Genomic DNA, 15,523 nt, shown 5'->3' with positions numbered 1-15,523 from the left:
ACAGAATTAGAATTCGATTATTAGAAACTCCTCTAAGTTTCATCAGACAGCTAAATAAGTTTTGATATTTTAAGACTCTATGTTCCCAGTAGTAAGTTTGGAAATCAATAGCACTTTTATCACTTAAATATTAGTTTGAAACTACAAATGCTTAAACTAATTTATTTTATTTCTTAATAAAAATTCAAAAAAATAAATATTAAGGGCAGTCTTTATGAAACACCTTGTTTTGGTAAGTTTAATAAAAAAACTTTACTTTTTTTAGAAAATTTAACAACCCAACAAAACAGCAATACAAGTTGAAGCCTTAACTCAATGCTGTAACATATAACATTTAAGTATGACTATAAAAGTAAACATATACATTATATATGTTTAAAACATTTTTAGAAAATTGAAAAATATGTTTGTAGAAATAAATTAATAAACAAAAACATTTTATTTAATTTCAAGTTTTACAAGATTCGTAACAAAATAATATATACACATATTAACAGAAAGTAAATGGGCTTTTTTATCGTGAAGATAAAGTGGTTTCCTAGTCACTTGCACTTGCAACAACAATTACGATTCCATAAACCTGAAAGATAAGAAATAAAAATATATCCAATTTAATGGTTTAAAATGGTGCCTAATACCATGCAAATTTAACAAAATAAATGGTTAACCAAGAACAATTAAAACTAAAACGAAATTCTTAAATTTAGATATAACTAAGCAAACTTCAGGAGTGTCCCTCATAATATGTTTAAAAAGCAAATAAATGAGCGCAGATTTATTATAGATACTAAAAATTTAAGCTTAAATCCATTACTTAATAGGACGTGTATCAGCTTTCAAAATTTCTTTGGGTTATAAACTAGATATGTAGGAAATTGGTCTCACAAAATAAATCATGTGAATAGGTTGCCCTCTGCTAGATGTTATTGCTTATTTATGTTATGCGTATGCATTTAATTAATTCTTTACTGGGGCATTCAATTATTAGCCCCACATCATTTCTAATAAGGAAAAAATCAGAATAACAAAAGTCATAAAAGTTAAATATATATACGCACGGAATAAATAAAACATAAATATTTTTAAACTGCTAAACTACCATAACTTTTTCTCCTTGAAAACAAAAATGGAATAAGTAGCTCAAAGAATTTGACTATATGTATTTTTACCTAATTGTATTACAGTAATCTCTGGTTAATGTGATCATGGTTAATGTTATTAATTACTTATTAGCATCAAAATCACTCAGTCCAGATTTTCTCTATTTATTTGTACAATTATCGCTTTCTGTAATCAGTACATTGCTTAATAATATCAGTTCTCACATTAATTTTTTTAAAATTCATTTTCAGGTGGATAGGAGTGTGATAATTGACAGTTAAAATGTCACAGGGTCAGTATTTTTGTGTCTCAGAGCAAGGGCTTACCTGACTCAAGGACAAGCGCATCAATATTTTATGTCTAGATCACTCGCAAAGAGTTTGATGATATTGATAGCAGAAAGCAAACTGATTTAACACTAAGAAAGATTGATATTTTAAACGTTATGACACACTGCCAAACGTAAGAAATACAATTAATGTGTCAAAACGTGGAGTACAATACAGCTCTGCCGACTAAAAAAATATATGATTACAAACATTTATAAATGAACTTTTTACAAAACTAATAGGCAATCAACATTAATGATGTTTTTTTTTAAATTTATGAATTATTTTCATGTTTTTAAGAAAATATATAGTAGATAATTACAAGGTACTTTTCATTTTATATTATTTATTTATTTATTTATTTTTTCATTTTATTTTCCAACTTAGTTGTTAAAATTAATAAATTTCTCTAACTTATCAATTTTATTGTTATTCATGGATTCATTTATTATTATTAATCAGTTAATATCTTATTCAGTATTGTTATTAATTAGTAATGTTAGTCATTGTGTCCCAAAGTGATCACAATAAGTACTACTTAAGTATAACTATTATAGAATAAAAACTACTAAAAAAGCATGGTGATATACAATATTGATTAAGATATTGAAAAGCATATTCAGATAGATATGTTTCAATAAAAGTGAAGCTATCATTATCTATAAAAAAAAATAACTATTCAATAAAAAATTAAATTTATATCAGAAAACAAAAGATATCAAAATTGCATCAAATACAAAGATTATATGACCAACTAAATAAAAAGATTATATGACCTTAGGAATTTATAATTATAAATAAAATGAATCTTCACATAATTATTGAAAAATTCTAGTCATTCTATATGAGTATGGTCTAAAGTTATGGTCTTAAGTTATTTAATCATTAACAATACTCTTATACAAAACATAACTAAATATGTTATTAAGCTGAATTGTAATTTTTTGTGTGTAAATTACTGTTTAATTACAACTGAGGGTAAAACAAAATTCAATAATAACGCATATAGTTTGTCTATGGAAAGAACTCCCCTAGCCATTCGCCTGGAGTAGTGGCTGTGACTATGGTTACGAGTCAGGGGAGAAAGAAGCTCCCTTTTTCGAAATGCGCTACTTCTTGTTTCCATGGCAGCAGAAGCCGTAGAATTCGTAGGGAGGGGTAGTTTTTCTATACACAAACTATAGATTAAAGTTAGTTTGTATAATTATAATTTTTTCTTCCCTATTTTTTTTTCTCCTTTTTATCTAAAACATAAATAAAATTAAAAACAACAAATTAAGCATTTTGACTGAAGAATGTTATAGCTCACAAAGAAATAAAATAAAAAGTAAAAAATAAAAACTTAATAAAAAAAGTTCTACAATTTACTAGTAATTTTTAGAAACATTGATGGAAAGGCAGCTGAGAGTTTTAAGTTTACAAGGAAACTAAAATTAAAAATTTTATATTATACTCTTCGTATATGGTATACATTGAAATTTTTTGGTTGGCTTATTATTTGTTTGGCATTAATAGTTAGTTACAATTTGTTAGATGAAAACAATGTCATGGCAGCATTAAATCTTATGGCAACACAACTTAAATTCAACATTGTCTTATTGAAAACAATGCATATATCTTAGAATATTTAAGTTACATATATTAGTTACATGTATACATAAGTTAACAAAATGAAATTATTTTGCTACGTAACAATGAAAGAACATGAATATTAAACTCTTGTTACAATTTTTTATGAATGCTAGACTTATAGACTGGTATATAAACATGTTTTTTACTACACCAAAAGTATAATGCAAAATCATTGGGTTTTCAAGTTTATTATGGTGTTGTAGCTACATTTAAAAAAAAAATCAAATATTACAATTTAAAATTTTGGATACACTTTTTAATTGTCTGATTTATTCAAGGCTTCTTAAATTCAATTTGACATATTTAACGATCTTATTTAAATAGATATCTGAAAAACTTCAATACACATAATATAGTTTTGATTCAGTAGAATGGGAAAAATTTAATTATATCATAAATATAGTATTTAGTATTATTTATTGGAAAGCTTAACTTATTTCAATACAAAAAGTTATTGTTATGAAAATTTAACTTGTTTTGTAAATTTTTTACAATAATACACAGCAATAAGTCTAAGCAAAAATAAATAAAGGAATTTTTATTGAATTATTAAATTGAATTTAAATTTAGCTTTGAAAATTTTGATGACTTTTATTTTTAAAAAAAAAGGAGTTAGAAAAATTGAAAGCATAGTTCCATATTTTAGAACAACTTTTACAAAGAGTTAGAAAGAAAATATGACTTTTTAGGATAAACGTCCTCAATAACAAAAGAAAACAAAATAATTGCTAAAAATCAAAATCTAAGTGTAAAAATTAAGTCAAAATACTTAATTTTACTCATAAAAATAACTTTAAACAGTGTTGTTATAAGAAGTATTTCTAGTGACTGAGTTATTTCTCAACTATTCCACAATCTATCAATTTTTTTTGTTTCTATTTTTTTTACTAAACTAATAAAAAGTAAAAAATTAAAAACTTACAGTTTTATATCATGTCAACATTCCAACATCTTGAATTTTAATTCCAAAACAATTGTCAAGTTGCTCAAAGTCTTTGAGTTCTGAGAAATAATTAACAAATTCTTCTTCAGTTGGTTCAATTTCTAAATCACTGACTGGTTCACTTTTAATTGATGTTGTCTCTGATTCACTATTTATTTCACTTTTAACTGTAAAAGAAATTGTTTTATCAATGATATATAACCAATTTAATTATGACATTAAATATTTCAATTTTCTGGATTAATTGGAACCAGGTTTTATAGCAATAATGGAATACCTGGAAAATTAATTAAATAGATTTTTAAAAAAAAACACTTATTTCATAAGGGCAAAAATTTGCTTATAAGATATAGCTTTATTAAAACATTTCATACTGTTTTCAAGTGCTTGCATTTTTATTTGTTCTAGATTTGCTGATAACAATCTCTTTACTAAAAACAAATTTAAGACTAAGGTACATCTCCTTAAAATCCAGTAGTTACCCCTTACTCATATATGCTTATTTTCAAGTGTCAATTGGTGATCAAAAGAACTAGAGGTTTATTGTTGTTTCGCACCCAACTGAGCCACTCAAAAACTAAAAATATAACCTTAGTCATAATTGGGATTGCAAAAAAAATTGTTGCATACCTCCACATGTTCTTTAAAAAAGAATAATATAGAACAAAAATATAAAAATTACAATTACCGATGATTGCTATAATTTTTGACAGCAAATATAGTAAAAAGTAACATCAAAAAATATCAAAAGCTGTGATTAATTTTTTAACAAAAACTTGTTAAAAAATTACAGATGGCAAGCTCCTAATTTGAAACACATAAGCATATGAATTAGAAGCTTTATGCTAGTAAAAAGATAAAATAAGTACTAAATCTTTTTTTTTATGGGGGAAGGGGGTATTAATCAACTAGACCTGCTTTATATATTCTGATGAACTTTGATACCTTTCCTTAAATATAATTTGACAAACAAACTTGTTGTCTTTTGATGCCTCCAGCCTTATAAAAAGGTCTCAAATTATTAAATTAGATTCATTCCTTGCACCTACAAAGATATTTGTGCTTTGTAAATGACTTAAGTATGAAACATCTATCTAAAGCTATTGTTTTAAAAGCAACAAAGATTGTACATAAAAATATTGAAAGGTGATAAATAAAAGTTTATTTGTCGTAAATTAAAAAGCTTATTTCATAACATCAAAAAATAACAAAAACATTGGGGAGTTTGCCACCTGTAATGTTAAAATATTACAGATGGCAAGCTCCTAATTTGAAACACATAAGGATATGAATTGGTAGCTTATTGCTAGTAAAAAGATAAAATAAATACCTAATTCTTTTTTTGGAGGGGGGGGGAGGGTTAATAATAAGTATTAATAAGTTTTTGGTATTAATAATAGGGTTTTTTTTTCATTTGGGGTGTCTTTTGATGCCTTCAGACTTACATATCAAAAAGGTCTCAAATTATAAAAGTAGGTTCATTCCAAAGAAGCTTGCACCTACAAACATAATTGATGATTGCAAACGACTTAAGCTGGAAAGTCTATCTAGAGCTACGATTTTTTTTTAAGTAAAATAAGAACAACAATAAATTTTAAACAGAAGATTGAACATGTTGAAGGTGGTAATTAAAATGTTTAGTTGTCTTAAATTCAAAAACTTATTCCATAACCATTTATTCTTCATTACAAAAATATACTAATTGTTACTACAAAGCAAACAATAATTGAAACTTAATAAGAAAATGAAATATAAAGCATTATGGTGAGAAAACTCCTTGCACATGTAAGAAATGGAGTAAGTGATGCCTACCGGGGGAATAGAACTCCCAAATAATAGAAACAACAACTTAGTTAAAGTATATGCCCAGTTTTAATTAGCTTCAAAAAACATAAACATATCTGATTGACTTCAATTCATCGAATGTGAAAATACAGCAATAACCATAATGAATCATAATCACTGTATCAATTATTAAAAGGTCATAAGTACAATGCTTACATAGAAGCAACAAAAATTACCATATTTGCAAAATAAATAAAATAGCATACCTTCCCTAGGATAAAGACAAATAGTATCAGAAATATCCACCATGCAAGTTTTCTTAGCTTTATTTTTACAGCATAATTCAGGAGTGTTTGAAACTGTAATGAAAAAAAAAATGAAAGTTTTAACATGACTCCTAAATATGCATAGATCTATTTAAATTTGTATGTACCTAATTTCAAATCTATTAATATCATATATAAATCAAAGGTGTGATAAAAGATAAATATAATTATATTAATTATAATTTAGCAGTTAATTATTACAATTATAATAATTTACTGGATTTTAAAGTATATTTTAAAAGGTATATATAAATCAGAGGTGTGATTTAATTGTTGAATATATTGCCTATTAACCAGAATTGATAAAACAGTAATGTTAATTTCATGAAAAGATTTCTCTTGGGTTGCAGTCTCTTGGATACTACAAATATTTAGTAATAATGCGTCACACTTTATAATCTTGTTAGCTAACTTCGTTTCGCTTTTTATATACCCATTGTGAAACAATTTAAATTCCAACTATCTAGGAAATTTGTGAAAAAATTTCTAAAATCATTGCAGTATAAAATAAATATGTCTATAAATATTTAATGTACTAATATATTTTACAGACAAATAAACCTTTGGTTGAAATATAGCAAATAACACACAACACATCAATATATACATATATACAATAATATCACAATATATACAAGCATACACATAGATAATTATTATGGAATTACAAAAATCAATTTATTATTTTGTTGTTGAAAAATTTAGAAAACCTACTACAAATAGCTCTACGATCCACTGCAACAGTTTTTGCCCTCTTCTTGTCAATAATGACTTGTACTGTTTCTATAGGATATGTGGAAGAAACTGGAGGCTCCTGTTTCAGATGGCGTGCATTCTTTCTTACACGCTTTTCCACAAACCTAGCTATAGTTCTACCAGTGACATCAATAAAAGTAAATAACCTCGGATTGAAGCGCTGTCCACTATTCAAAGGTTCAGCTATGAATAAGAAAATTAGGTATTTTTTTCTTCTTTAATATTTACTGAAACAAAACTACAAAAAATACATACATTTTTTTTCTCCATTATTAAAGATATGAATGTAAAACATAATTATCTAGTGAGAAGCTAAAGGCTACTAACTTTTACAACTACTAATTTTATTGATTTAACTGAAATTTGCATGATATAGAGTTAAATAATACATTAAGGCAACTTTTACAGCTTTATGTGAATTAAGGTAAATATCATTGGCAAAATTCACTTAAAATTAAAAAAAATAAATTAATTTGCATAAAATGAGTTTTTTATATTTCAAAATTAAAATATTTTAAAACTAATAGGTATCTTAATATTTTCCTAAAATGCTAAAAAAGAGAATCTATATTCAAATGACTGATTGTGAGAAACTGTGATTAAGAGTGTAACGTTTTTTTAATGAATTGAGCTGGATTTGAAACCAGCTTATTTGCCCATAAGATTTAATCAACAGGCAAAGTTAAGAAAATACCCAGGGCTCTCAAATTCCCCTCTTTTCGTTTCAAAGTCTGTTGTTTAGCTCTCTTAGCCTTCCTTTGATTGATTTGAAAATCAGTTTAAGAAAGTGCTCTAAAATTGCGATCATCATATCACATCGTTTAAATGCCAAGGAAGCTGATGTTAGTGCAATGTTACAGTTGTACTTCAGTACCACAATCTTTGAACTTAGGAATCATTCAGTAGTTAAGATTTTTTATGAAAGTTAAGGAAAAACAATGACAGCAGAGCTTCACCATTTCAAAATTTCTCTTTCAGTTGTTCGATTTAATAAAGCGAAAGCCAGTCTTGGCACTTTTCTGCAAATCCACAAAATTCTGGTTTTTGTTGTTGATTTTCTTTGCTTTTTACCTATTTTCTATCATAAGATTTAAATAAGAATTCTAAAATTGCAAATATTTTATAAATCGACCATCCACTAAGTATAGAAAAGTGACTGGAGTATTGTATGAAGACTACCCTACAATAATGGAAGAAGCACTTTTTATCTTTTTAATATCCCAATAAAAACTCAAAGGACTATTTTGTAAAGTATTTAGCTCATGCGATTTTCAAAGCCTCTCCTGCGATTTTTAAAGTTTAAAGCCTCTGGAAATTTGAGGGACCTCCAATAAATTATGAAAGAAAACAAGTATTTTGAAAAACCTTTTGCCAGAAAGAAAATCAAGCAACAAGCTTGTAACTTGTATTGATTACTTTGTTTGTTATTAGCAATTACTACATATAATCTTGTTTATCCAGCTTAATTATTTATGCAGATATGAACATTCTTATAAAAAACTAATGCTTTTTTTTGCTATAATTTTACAAATATTTAGTAAAATTTTTAAAAAAAATTGGAGCAATTTAAAATTAATTACATAATTGTTGTCTTAAAATTTGAAAAAAAAAATTTTAAAAAATGTGCAAAATATAAGTATTTAAAGTAGTTCCTTTGCACTGCACATATGCAAAAAAAATTTTTAATTATTTTTTCATAATCGTATTTGGCAACTTATGGAAAAATCTTACTTAAGTATCTTAAAAATGCAAAAAGTTTCTAGAAATTTTCTAAATAGTTTTTGTACTAATTCAGGGGTCTGTCCAGAGCGAATTTACTACCATTTAGGGGTACCTTCACAAATTCAACTTACGGAAAAACAGCAGTTTCACAAATTCAATTTTAGGAAAAACGATAGTTTCCCAAAATGCTTTTTATTAAAAAATTTTTTTTGCATCTCGAAAGAAACGATAAATCTATATTTTTTTGCTGATTTCTTAATATAATTTTAAATTTTTCACAAATTATGTCTAAATTTTCACAAAATAGGTACCTCTCAGAAAAACCTAGACAGACTCCTGTTATTAAAAGAAAGCTCAAAGTAATGGCTCAAGTCAGGGGTTTTTCACAAATTTTGCTATGTAGTACTGAAAATTACACTACCTTATACTGACTGAACAGTAAGAACAAAATTAATTATATGTGGAAAACCCCTTATCGTTTTGAACTTTCTCTTGAAAAGTACAAAAAACACTTAGGAATTGCTTGAAGCTTTTTAAATGTTAAAAATATTTAAATCAAATTTTTTTCCATTAGTTGCCACCATAAAATTATGAGAAAATAATTTCAACTTTTTTGTAATTTATTTTAAATTGCTCCAAAAATTTTGTTTAATTTTACTGAATATTTTTGAAATTATAGCAGAAGAAACACATATAGCATATAAAACAAATGAGACAAAAAATTAGTTTTTTTATAAAAATGTTCATATCTCCATAAATAATTAAGCTATATTTTTGAAATTTTATGCAGTCATTGCAAATAACAACCAGAGTAATTGATATAATTTAAATGTTTATTGCTTGATTCTTTGGCATAAGGTGTTAAAAAAATTTTTGTAATTTATTGTCAGTCCCTAAAACACCTGTAAGCTTTAATCTTTATTTTAAAATATGAAAAATCGCAAAAATCAAACACTTCTAAAATTACGAACAATTCTGATTAAAAATTATTAATTATGAAACAAAATTCAATTATGAAAAATTATTTCTGATTTAGTTTAAATGTTATTTACTCGAATAGCTCTTTCAAACAGTAATTTTTAATTATTGTTAAGTGTGTAGTTTAAAAAAATATATTTCTAAAGTTATGAGTCACTCTGCAAAATGCAGCTTTTTTTTTTTCAAAACTTTTGTGGCATATCTATAAAAAAAACTTCGGAGTTCTAAAATCCTGATATTTACACCTTATCGGATTTCCAGTAACTGTACTAAGTATTAAGGCATCTTCTTCATCATAGAAAATTTGCAGTTTAAAGAATTTTCAGTACTCTTGAATTATTTTCTGAGATTATATTTTATTTTTTAGCATAAAATTGGTCACAATATAAATGTACCAGGATAAAATACCTTGTTGTATGTTGGGACAGTTTATAATTTCAACTTTTAAGTGATTGGTAAATTTTTATTTTCAATTTGTTTGAGAGAAAAAAAACTTGAAACAGAGGAAAATATATGGATTTAAACATTGCCACTAACTTGAAAATTAAACTATAATTGTGTAAAAACAGTATCCTAAGGTATAACACTTTCCTCTACTGAAAAGTAAATAAAATACAAACTAAAATATACATTAGAAGATAAAACTATTTGGTAAGAATTTTATTTTAAAACAATTCAAATTGCAAAGTTATAATTGCAAAAATATGAAACTTGAAACAAAGTTAAATGGTACCTACTTTAAAAGCACATAGGGAAAAAAACTTCTTTGCAAACAAACATACCTGAAGCAAGAGAAGGGTCTTTAGCTGCATCACTTCCAAGAATTCTTTTAATGGTTTCAGCATTTATTAAAGGTGAGTTTTCAACATCTGGTTTGAATTCTGGATACCTAATTTGACCATTATTAATAACTTCTGAATCGCAATCTAAATGGGAGGGTCTCTAATAAGTATTTAAATATACAGGAATAGTTTAACACATATGTGATTATTTTATTTTAGCATAAAGTTGTAACAAAATTAAATATGACAGTAATATTATGATGTAAAATAATTTGAAATTTTCATATTAAATCTGTGAAACTTTAATGAAAAATCATGTATTTAACTTTTTTAAACAATGTGGCCAAAACTTAGTAGAATTCATTCGAAGTATTTAGTAATTTATATAATTTGAAACTTTAATTTCCATATAAATTGGTATGCAAGTAGCCAAAGCAAAATTAACCATTAATTGTTGTTAACACTGAATCAATAATTGAAAAGTAGTAATCTTTTTTCAAATTTAAGCTACATGGATTGGTAATCAAATAGCAAACAGGAAACTGAGCTCCTAAAATAGTTACATTAAAACACGGAAGAAATTAAATTATAAAAGTTGCGGTATTGAATAAAACTACAGAAAATTGAGCTTACTTGAAATGTTACCTGAAAACAACTGTATTCAAGGATAAGCAAGAGATAATAAACAGGGTGTAGAATACCCAAACATTTTTATACATTGATTTTTTGGATACATTGATTTTTTTATTCATATATACAAAATTGAGTCATTATGTATAGATATACAAATCTTTTAAATCAAAAAGAACAAACCGTGAGGCAAAAAAATAAGGAGTAAAAGAACTAATACAGAGGTTTCCAAGTGAATTTCAGAATTTTTTTACTGTGAAAAGCAACTTTCCTCATCTCAATTTTTTCCTCATAATGTTAAGTAACATACTTTTCATCATAAAAAAAAAAAAAAATCAAGAGAGTGTTTTTGTCTTTAAATAAAAAGTGATATTCAGCCAAAATAATTTTAAAAAATTTACAGCACATAAACAAATATATAAATATATTAGGAATTGTTTTTTAGTTGCTCCTCATTCATCATTATTATTTTTCCCTGAAAGTAAGTAAAAAAATCATTTTGCTCATAATATATATAGTAATCATAACTTTTATCTAAGCACAATTTGTTGATATGTTAATAGTAATGACATGAAAGGATGCCTCAAATTGAAAAATAATGAAGTGAACTTGAACAAAAAAAATTTTAAACTTAGAAATACAATAAGTGCAACTCAATAAAAAGCAATTAATGAGAGGTCATTTCACTTGTTAACAGCATATAACGATATTGTTTTATCATATTGCAGTTTGAATTCGAATAAGTTTCTCTTGAGCTTTTATGTTATTAAAAATTTTGATACAAATGTTAAGATTCATATCTGGAAACATCTTTTCTTCACGCTTTCATATTTTTTGTTATATTTATGCATGTTTTACTACTTTTGAAATCAAGTCAAGCATGAGCTTATAAAATGAATATTGTGAAGAGTTAAATTTTACTATAACAATGGATAAATAGTTATTATTTAAAGAGAGTTATTATTATACTCACATAGAGAAACTGCCAAGATAGATACATTCCTACAAATTTATTAGGCCGGAGATTCGTGAATTCCCTACACATATCTCACACAGTATTTAAAGGGAATTCAAGAATTTGAATTATATTAGACATGGTTGCACTATAAATGTAAGGAAAATCAATTTTTCTCTTTACTCATTTGTAAACATATTAGATGAAAATGATTTTAACTAATTTTTTTAGCATAACATTCAGTGTTAAAAAATAAACAAAATACAAACCTGAAACACACTCGTCATTATCAGATTCACTTAACTCATCAAAAGAGTTCTTCTCAAGATTTGTGCTGATGACTGGCAACTCTTCAAATTCACATAACTTCTTTAGAGGAAACCTCCTTTTTTGCGTTACTTTGTGGCACGTGAAAATAGTGGGAACATAATCTGGATGTTTGATATCTTTTGATGGCTTCCCTGAAATAATATAAAAAGAGGTAACAAAATAATTTACTGACATCATAAGCAGTAGCTTAACTTTAATAAAAATGTTTTAACTGTTGCAGATCATTAAGTGAAGTAAAGAAATGTGCAAAAGTTTAATAAGTGCAGATAATGTTAAATCAAAACATTTCACAAGATTGTATAATTTTGAAATTTCATACACAATTATACATCATTGTATAATTTCATATACATTCATAATTTTCACAAAACATGCCTAAAAAATAAAGGTCAAGTATTGTAAAATCGAAGAATAATTCTAAACCAAGGCATTTACTTATTTGTAGAAATTGCATTTTAGTGTTGCCATTGTATGTTGGATTTATTGGACTGCATTTTACATTGTTTTTAAAGAAAACCTGAAGTTTATATTTTCAAAATACCATTTTATAATTTTCAAATTTTTTTTTTATTCAAATGGAAGTTGCATAAGAAATCTTAGCAATTATTTTTTGAAATTTGATTAATAAAACAAAATTGTTAGTTCCTGTATAAAGTTAAGTATGATTTCAAATGTTCTCATTCTTAAGTTTGTTCGAATGACTAACATTATTTTTTGTTAAATGCTAGATTGGGACAAATTCGGCATAATTTTTTTGAAATTAGAGTACAATTGATTTATTAGAGATGTTGTAAAAAATTGTGCCTTAAATTATAGTTTCTTAAATGCAATCACACCCAAATACATGTTCACAAAATAATTTTCATAAATTTTTCAACAAAACTTTTTAACATCATATAAAGTAGCAACAAATTCATTTCATCAATGAACTAAAAGCAAATAAGTTAACCATCAAAGTTTGATCTTTTTTGTGTTAACTTATTCAAACATGTGTATGAAAATTGGTTGTGTCATCTATTTCGCTAAACAAGAGTATTTCAACTTTGCTGGCGTTATGAACAAGACATAACGCCGGCGAAGAGACAGCACAAAATTACTCAAGTCTTGAAAGAGCCTAAACATGGTTTTTTACCAAGTCAAATGATTTCAAGACATAGACCATGATGAAGAGATCAACAGACTATAAAAGAGAACAAGTAACACCAAAGAAGAAAAAAAACTTACCAAGTTTCCAAAAAGAGAATAGAATCCTATGATTTTGACCACCCGAGTTAATAATCAACCGGAAAACCCAAGTTTCATAAGAAAACAAAAAGAGCTATTACTTTATTTAAAAAATAAAAACAGCTCAGAAGTTGGCAACCTAAAACAAATACACAAGATTTGAAAGGCATAAAGTAAAGTAATAAAACTTCTCAAGCTGGCCACTGTTGATCATTGGCAGAAATTTGTCTGAAAAAATGTCTCAATTAAACAAATTCACAATTGTCATAAAGACACATGATGGTAAACAGAAACCTCTGAACCCTCTTGCATTATTGAATTGTGACAATTCATGTAATCTGCAAAGGTTTCAGCAGAGATACATGCTAAAGAGAAACACAATTTTTTGTTGCTGATAAAAGGATACAATTATTTGACAAACATATCGTAAACATGCTTAATTTCATCAAGCAGCTAGCTGGAATTGTCAAATGATATTAGAAACAACAACAAAAAATATTCGGCAGGTTTAGAACTCTACATTAAGGTGAAAGGTGGTTTTATAAAAAATTTGATGCACATATTCATTCCGCCATGTTTATTTGAAATTTAGGTTGCAATATATTTTAATAAACATTAAAATATTACTGTCTTATATGTGTCCAAGATATTTCTTATGCCTTCTGTTAAAAAATGTAGATAGAAAAACAGTTTACTTATATGTGTGTGTACACACATTTCCCAACAGTAATAAGCATAATTATCAATTACAACTGTAGCTTTATTTAATACAATATCCCTGGAGGATCAAGAAGTCCTTATATTGCAATATAACTTAAATTAATGAATACTGAAATACCCCCCCCCCAAAAAAAAAAACTGAAGATACAAAATTTAAAATAATGTAAAAAGGAAACAAAAATAATTTTATTTTATTACAGTTTGTTTTTAAAATAGCATTATCCCATAAAATAGATACCAGAACTAATATTTTTCGGCCAAGAATACGAATTTTTCGTTTTTTCGATAAAGGCAGGCACTGAACTTTTGTTCTTCGCGTTAGAAGATGCCGAAAGTGTCGCTCATTTATCGTTACCCAGTGGGCACCTGCGAACTAAAGTTACGGAGACGAGCTACATTACCCACGCCACAAATACCTGTTGATAGGGTGGGCCACATTCACACATCAGAAGGAAACACAGAGAGAGAAACATCCATGCCCAGAGGGGATTCGAACTCGCAGCCATTGGCTTTGGAGTCAGGTACGCTAACCACTTGGCCAGCTGGCGCCAAGAATAAGATAAACATAACTTAAAATGAATCACTCAACTACTTTATAGAAAAATAACACATACAACAAAATAATTTTGAATTTAATCCAATAGTCCACACATGAGATAAACTATTCAAAATAATTCAATCTTTACTAAATCAGCTAAATCATTTGTGAGTTTCAACATATGTCTTAAATTACAATTTAAATGTAGCATATTTTAATATTAAATGCATAAGGTGTTTCTTAAATTGGTCACATAAAACTTTTACTGTAAATGAAATCTTCTATTTTCTTGAAATTTTTATTATAATTTCTTATTATTAGAAAATTAAACTGTTATGTCATGTTCTCAGAACATAAAAAAATTTTAAAATAAGAGGGGCACTCAATTATAAGCTTATACCAATGAATTATATTTCTAATTAATTAGCATGATTTAATTAAAACCACGGAAGAATAACAAAACTAAACCTGTGATAAAATGTTTTCCGCAAATACGAGTGCTGCGATTGGGTATGAAATCCTTTCGGCGTACTGCTAACGTCCACTGAATACGCCGACTTTTTTGCAAAGGGAAACGAAAAAATCCTAATCCACTTCCTTTTTTAAATCTTTCGGAACATCCGTAAGCGCAACAGGTATGTACCATATTAAAATATTAATTGTATATTAAAAATGATAGCAAGGAAAACTAGATTTCTTCTCAAATCATAAGTATAAGTTAAAAGTTAATGTTTATTTACTTTGTACTATGCACAAAGCTTCCGGCCGCCTT

At 26.5% G+C, this 15,523-nt stretch overlaps 1 protein-coding gene and 1 long non-coding RNA gene across 3 annotated transcripts in view; one reads left to right on the top strand and one right to left on the bottom strand.

Annotated features, from left to right (window-relative positions):
* The window catches only part of LOC147805269 (uncharacterized), an 8,010-nt gene extending 6,159 nt beyond the window's left edge, over positions 1–1,851 (top strand). Inside the window, exon 2 of the long non-coding RNA XR_015428623.1 lies at positions 1,353–1,851. This is a non-coding gene — a long non-coding RNA (uncharacterized LOC147805269). The remainder of the gene's footprint in view (positions 1–1,352) is intronic.
* LOC107457278 (uncharacterized) lies at positions 421–15,523 on the bottom strand. Of its 2 annotated transcripts, XM_016075408.4 has the most exons (7): positions 15,220–15,523; positions 12,209–12,400; positions 10,355–10,498; positions 6,831–7,055; positions 6,057–6,149; positions 3,985–4,172; positions 421–580 (listed from the first exon to the last, which is right to left on the bottom strand). In XM_016075408.4, the coding sequence occupies exons 1-6, from the start codon at positions 15,395–15,397 to the stop codon at positions 3,994–3,996; spliced, it is 1,011 nt and encodes a 336-aa protein (XP_015930894.3). In that variant the 5' UTR covers positions 15,398–15,523; the 3' UTR covers positions 421–580; positions 3,985–3,993. The 2 variants fall into 2 exon arrangements, with proteins under 2 accessions (XP_015930894.3, XP_042903522.2); XM_043047588.3 differs by lacking the exon at positions 6,831–7,055 and having other exon boundaries at positions 15,220–15,507.

Source organism: Parasteatoda tepidariorum, chromosome 8 (genome assembly GCF_982258835.1).
Source record: "Parasteatoda tepidariorum strain Cologne lab strain chromosome 8, Ptep-v5.0, whole genome shotgun sequence".
Classification (NCBI taxonomy): Eukaryota; Metazoa; Arthropoda; class Arachnida; order Araneae; family Theridiidae; genus Parasteatoda; species Parasteatoda tepidariorum.
Note: the sequence above shows the minus strand (reverse complement) of the source record. Positions and strands in the feature narration are given on the sequence as shown.

Bases quoted from the DNA above. Each gene is read 5' to 3' on its own strand.
- LOC107457278 (XM_016075408.4), bottom strand. From the start codon at position 15,397: ATGGTACATACCTGTTGCGCTTACGGATGTTCCGAAAGATTTAAAAAA. The intron at 12,401-15,219 runs GTTTAGTTTTGT...ATATTATTTCAG, and splicing joins CGGAAAACATTTTATCACAG to GGAAGCCATCAAAAGATATC. The intron at 7,056-10,354 runs GTATGTTTGTTT...TCTTATTCATAG, and splicing joins AGACCCTTCTCTTGCTTCAG to CTGAACCTTTGAATAGTGGA.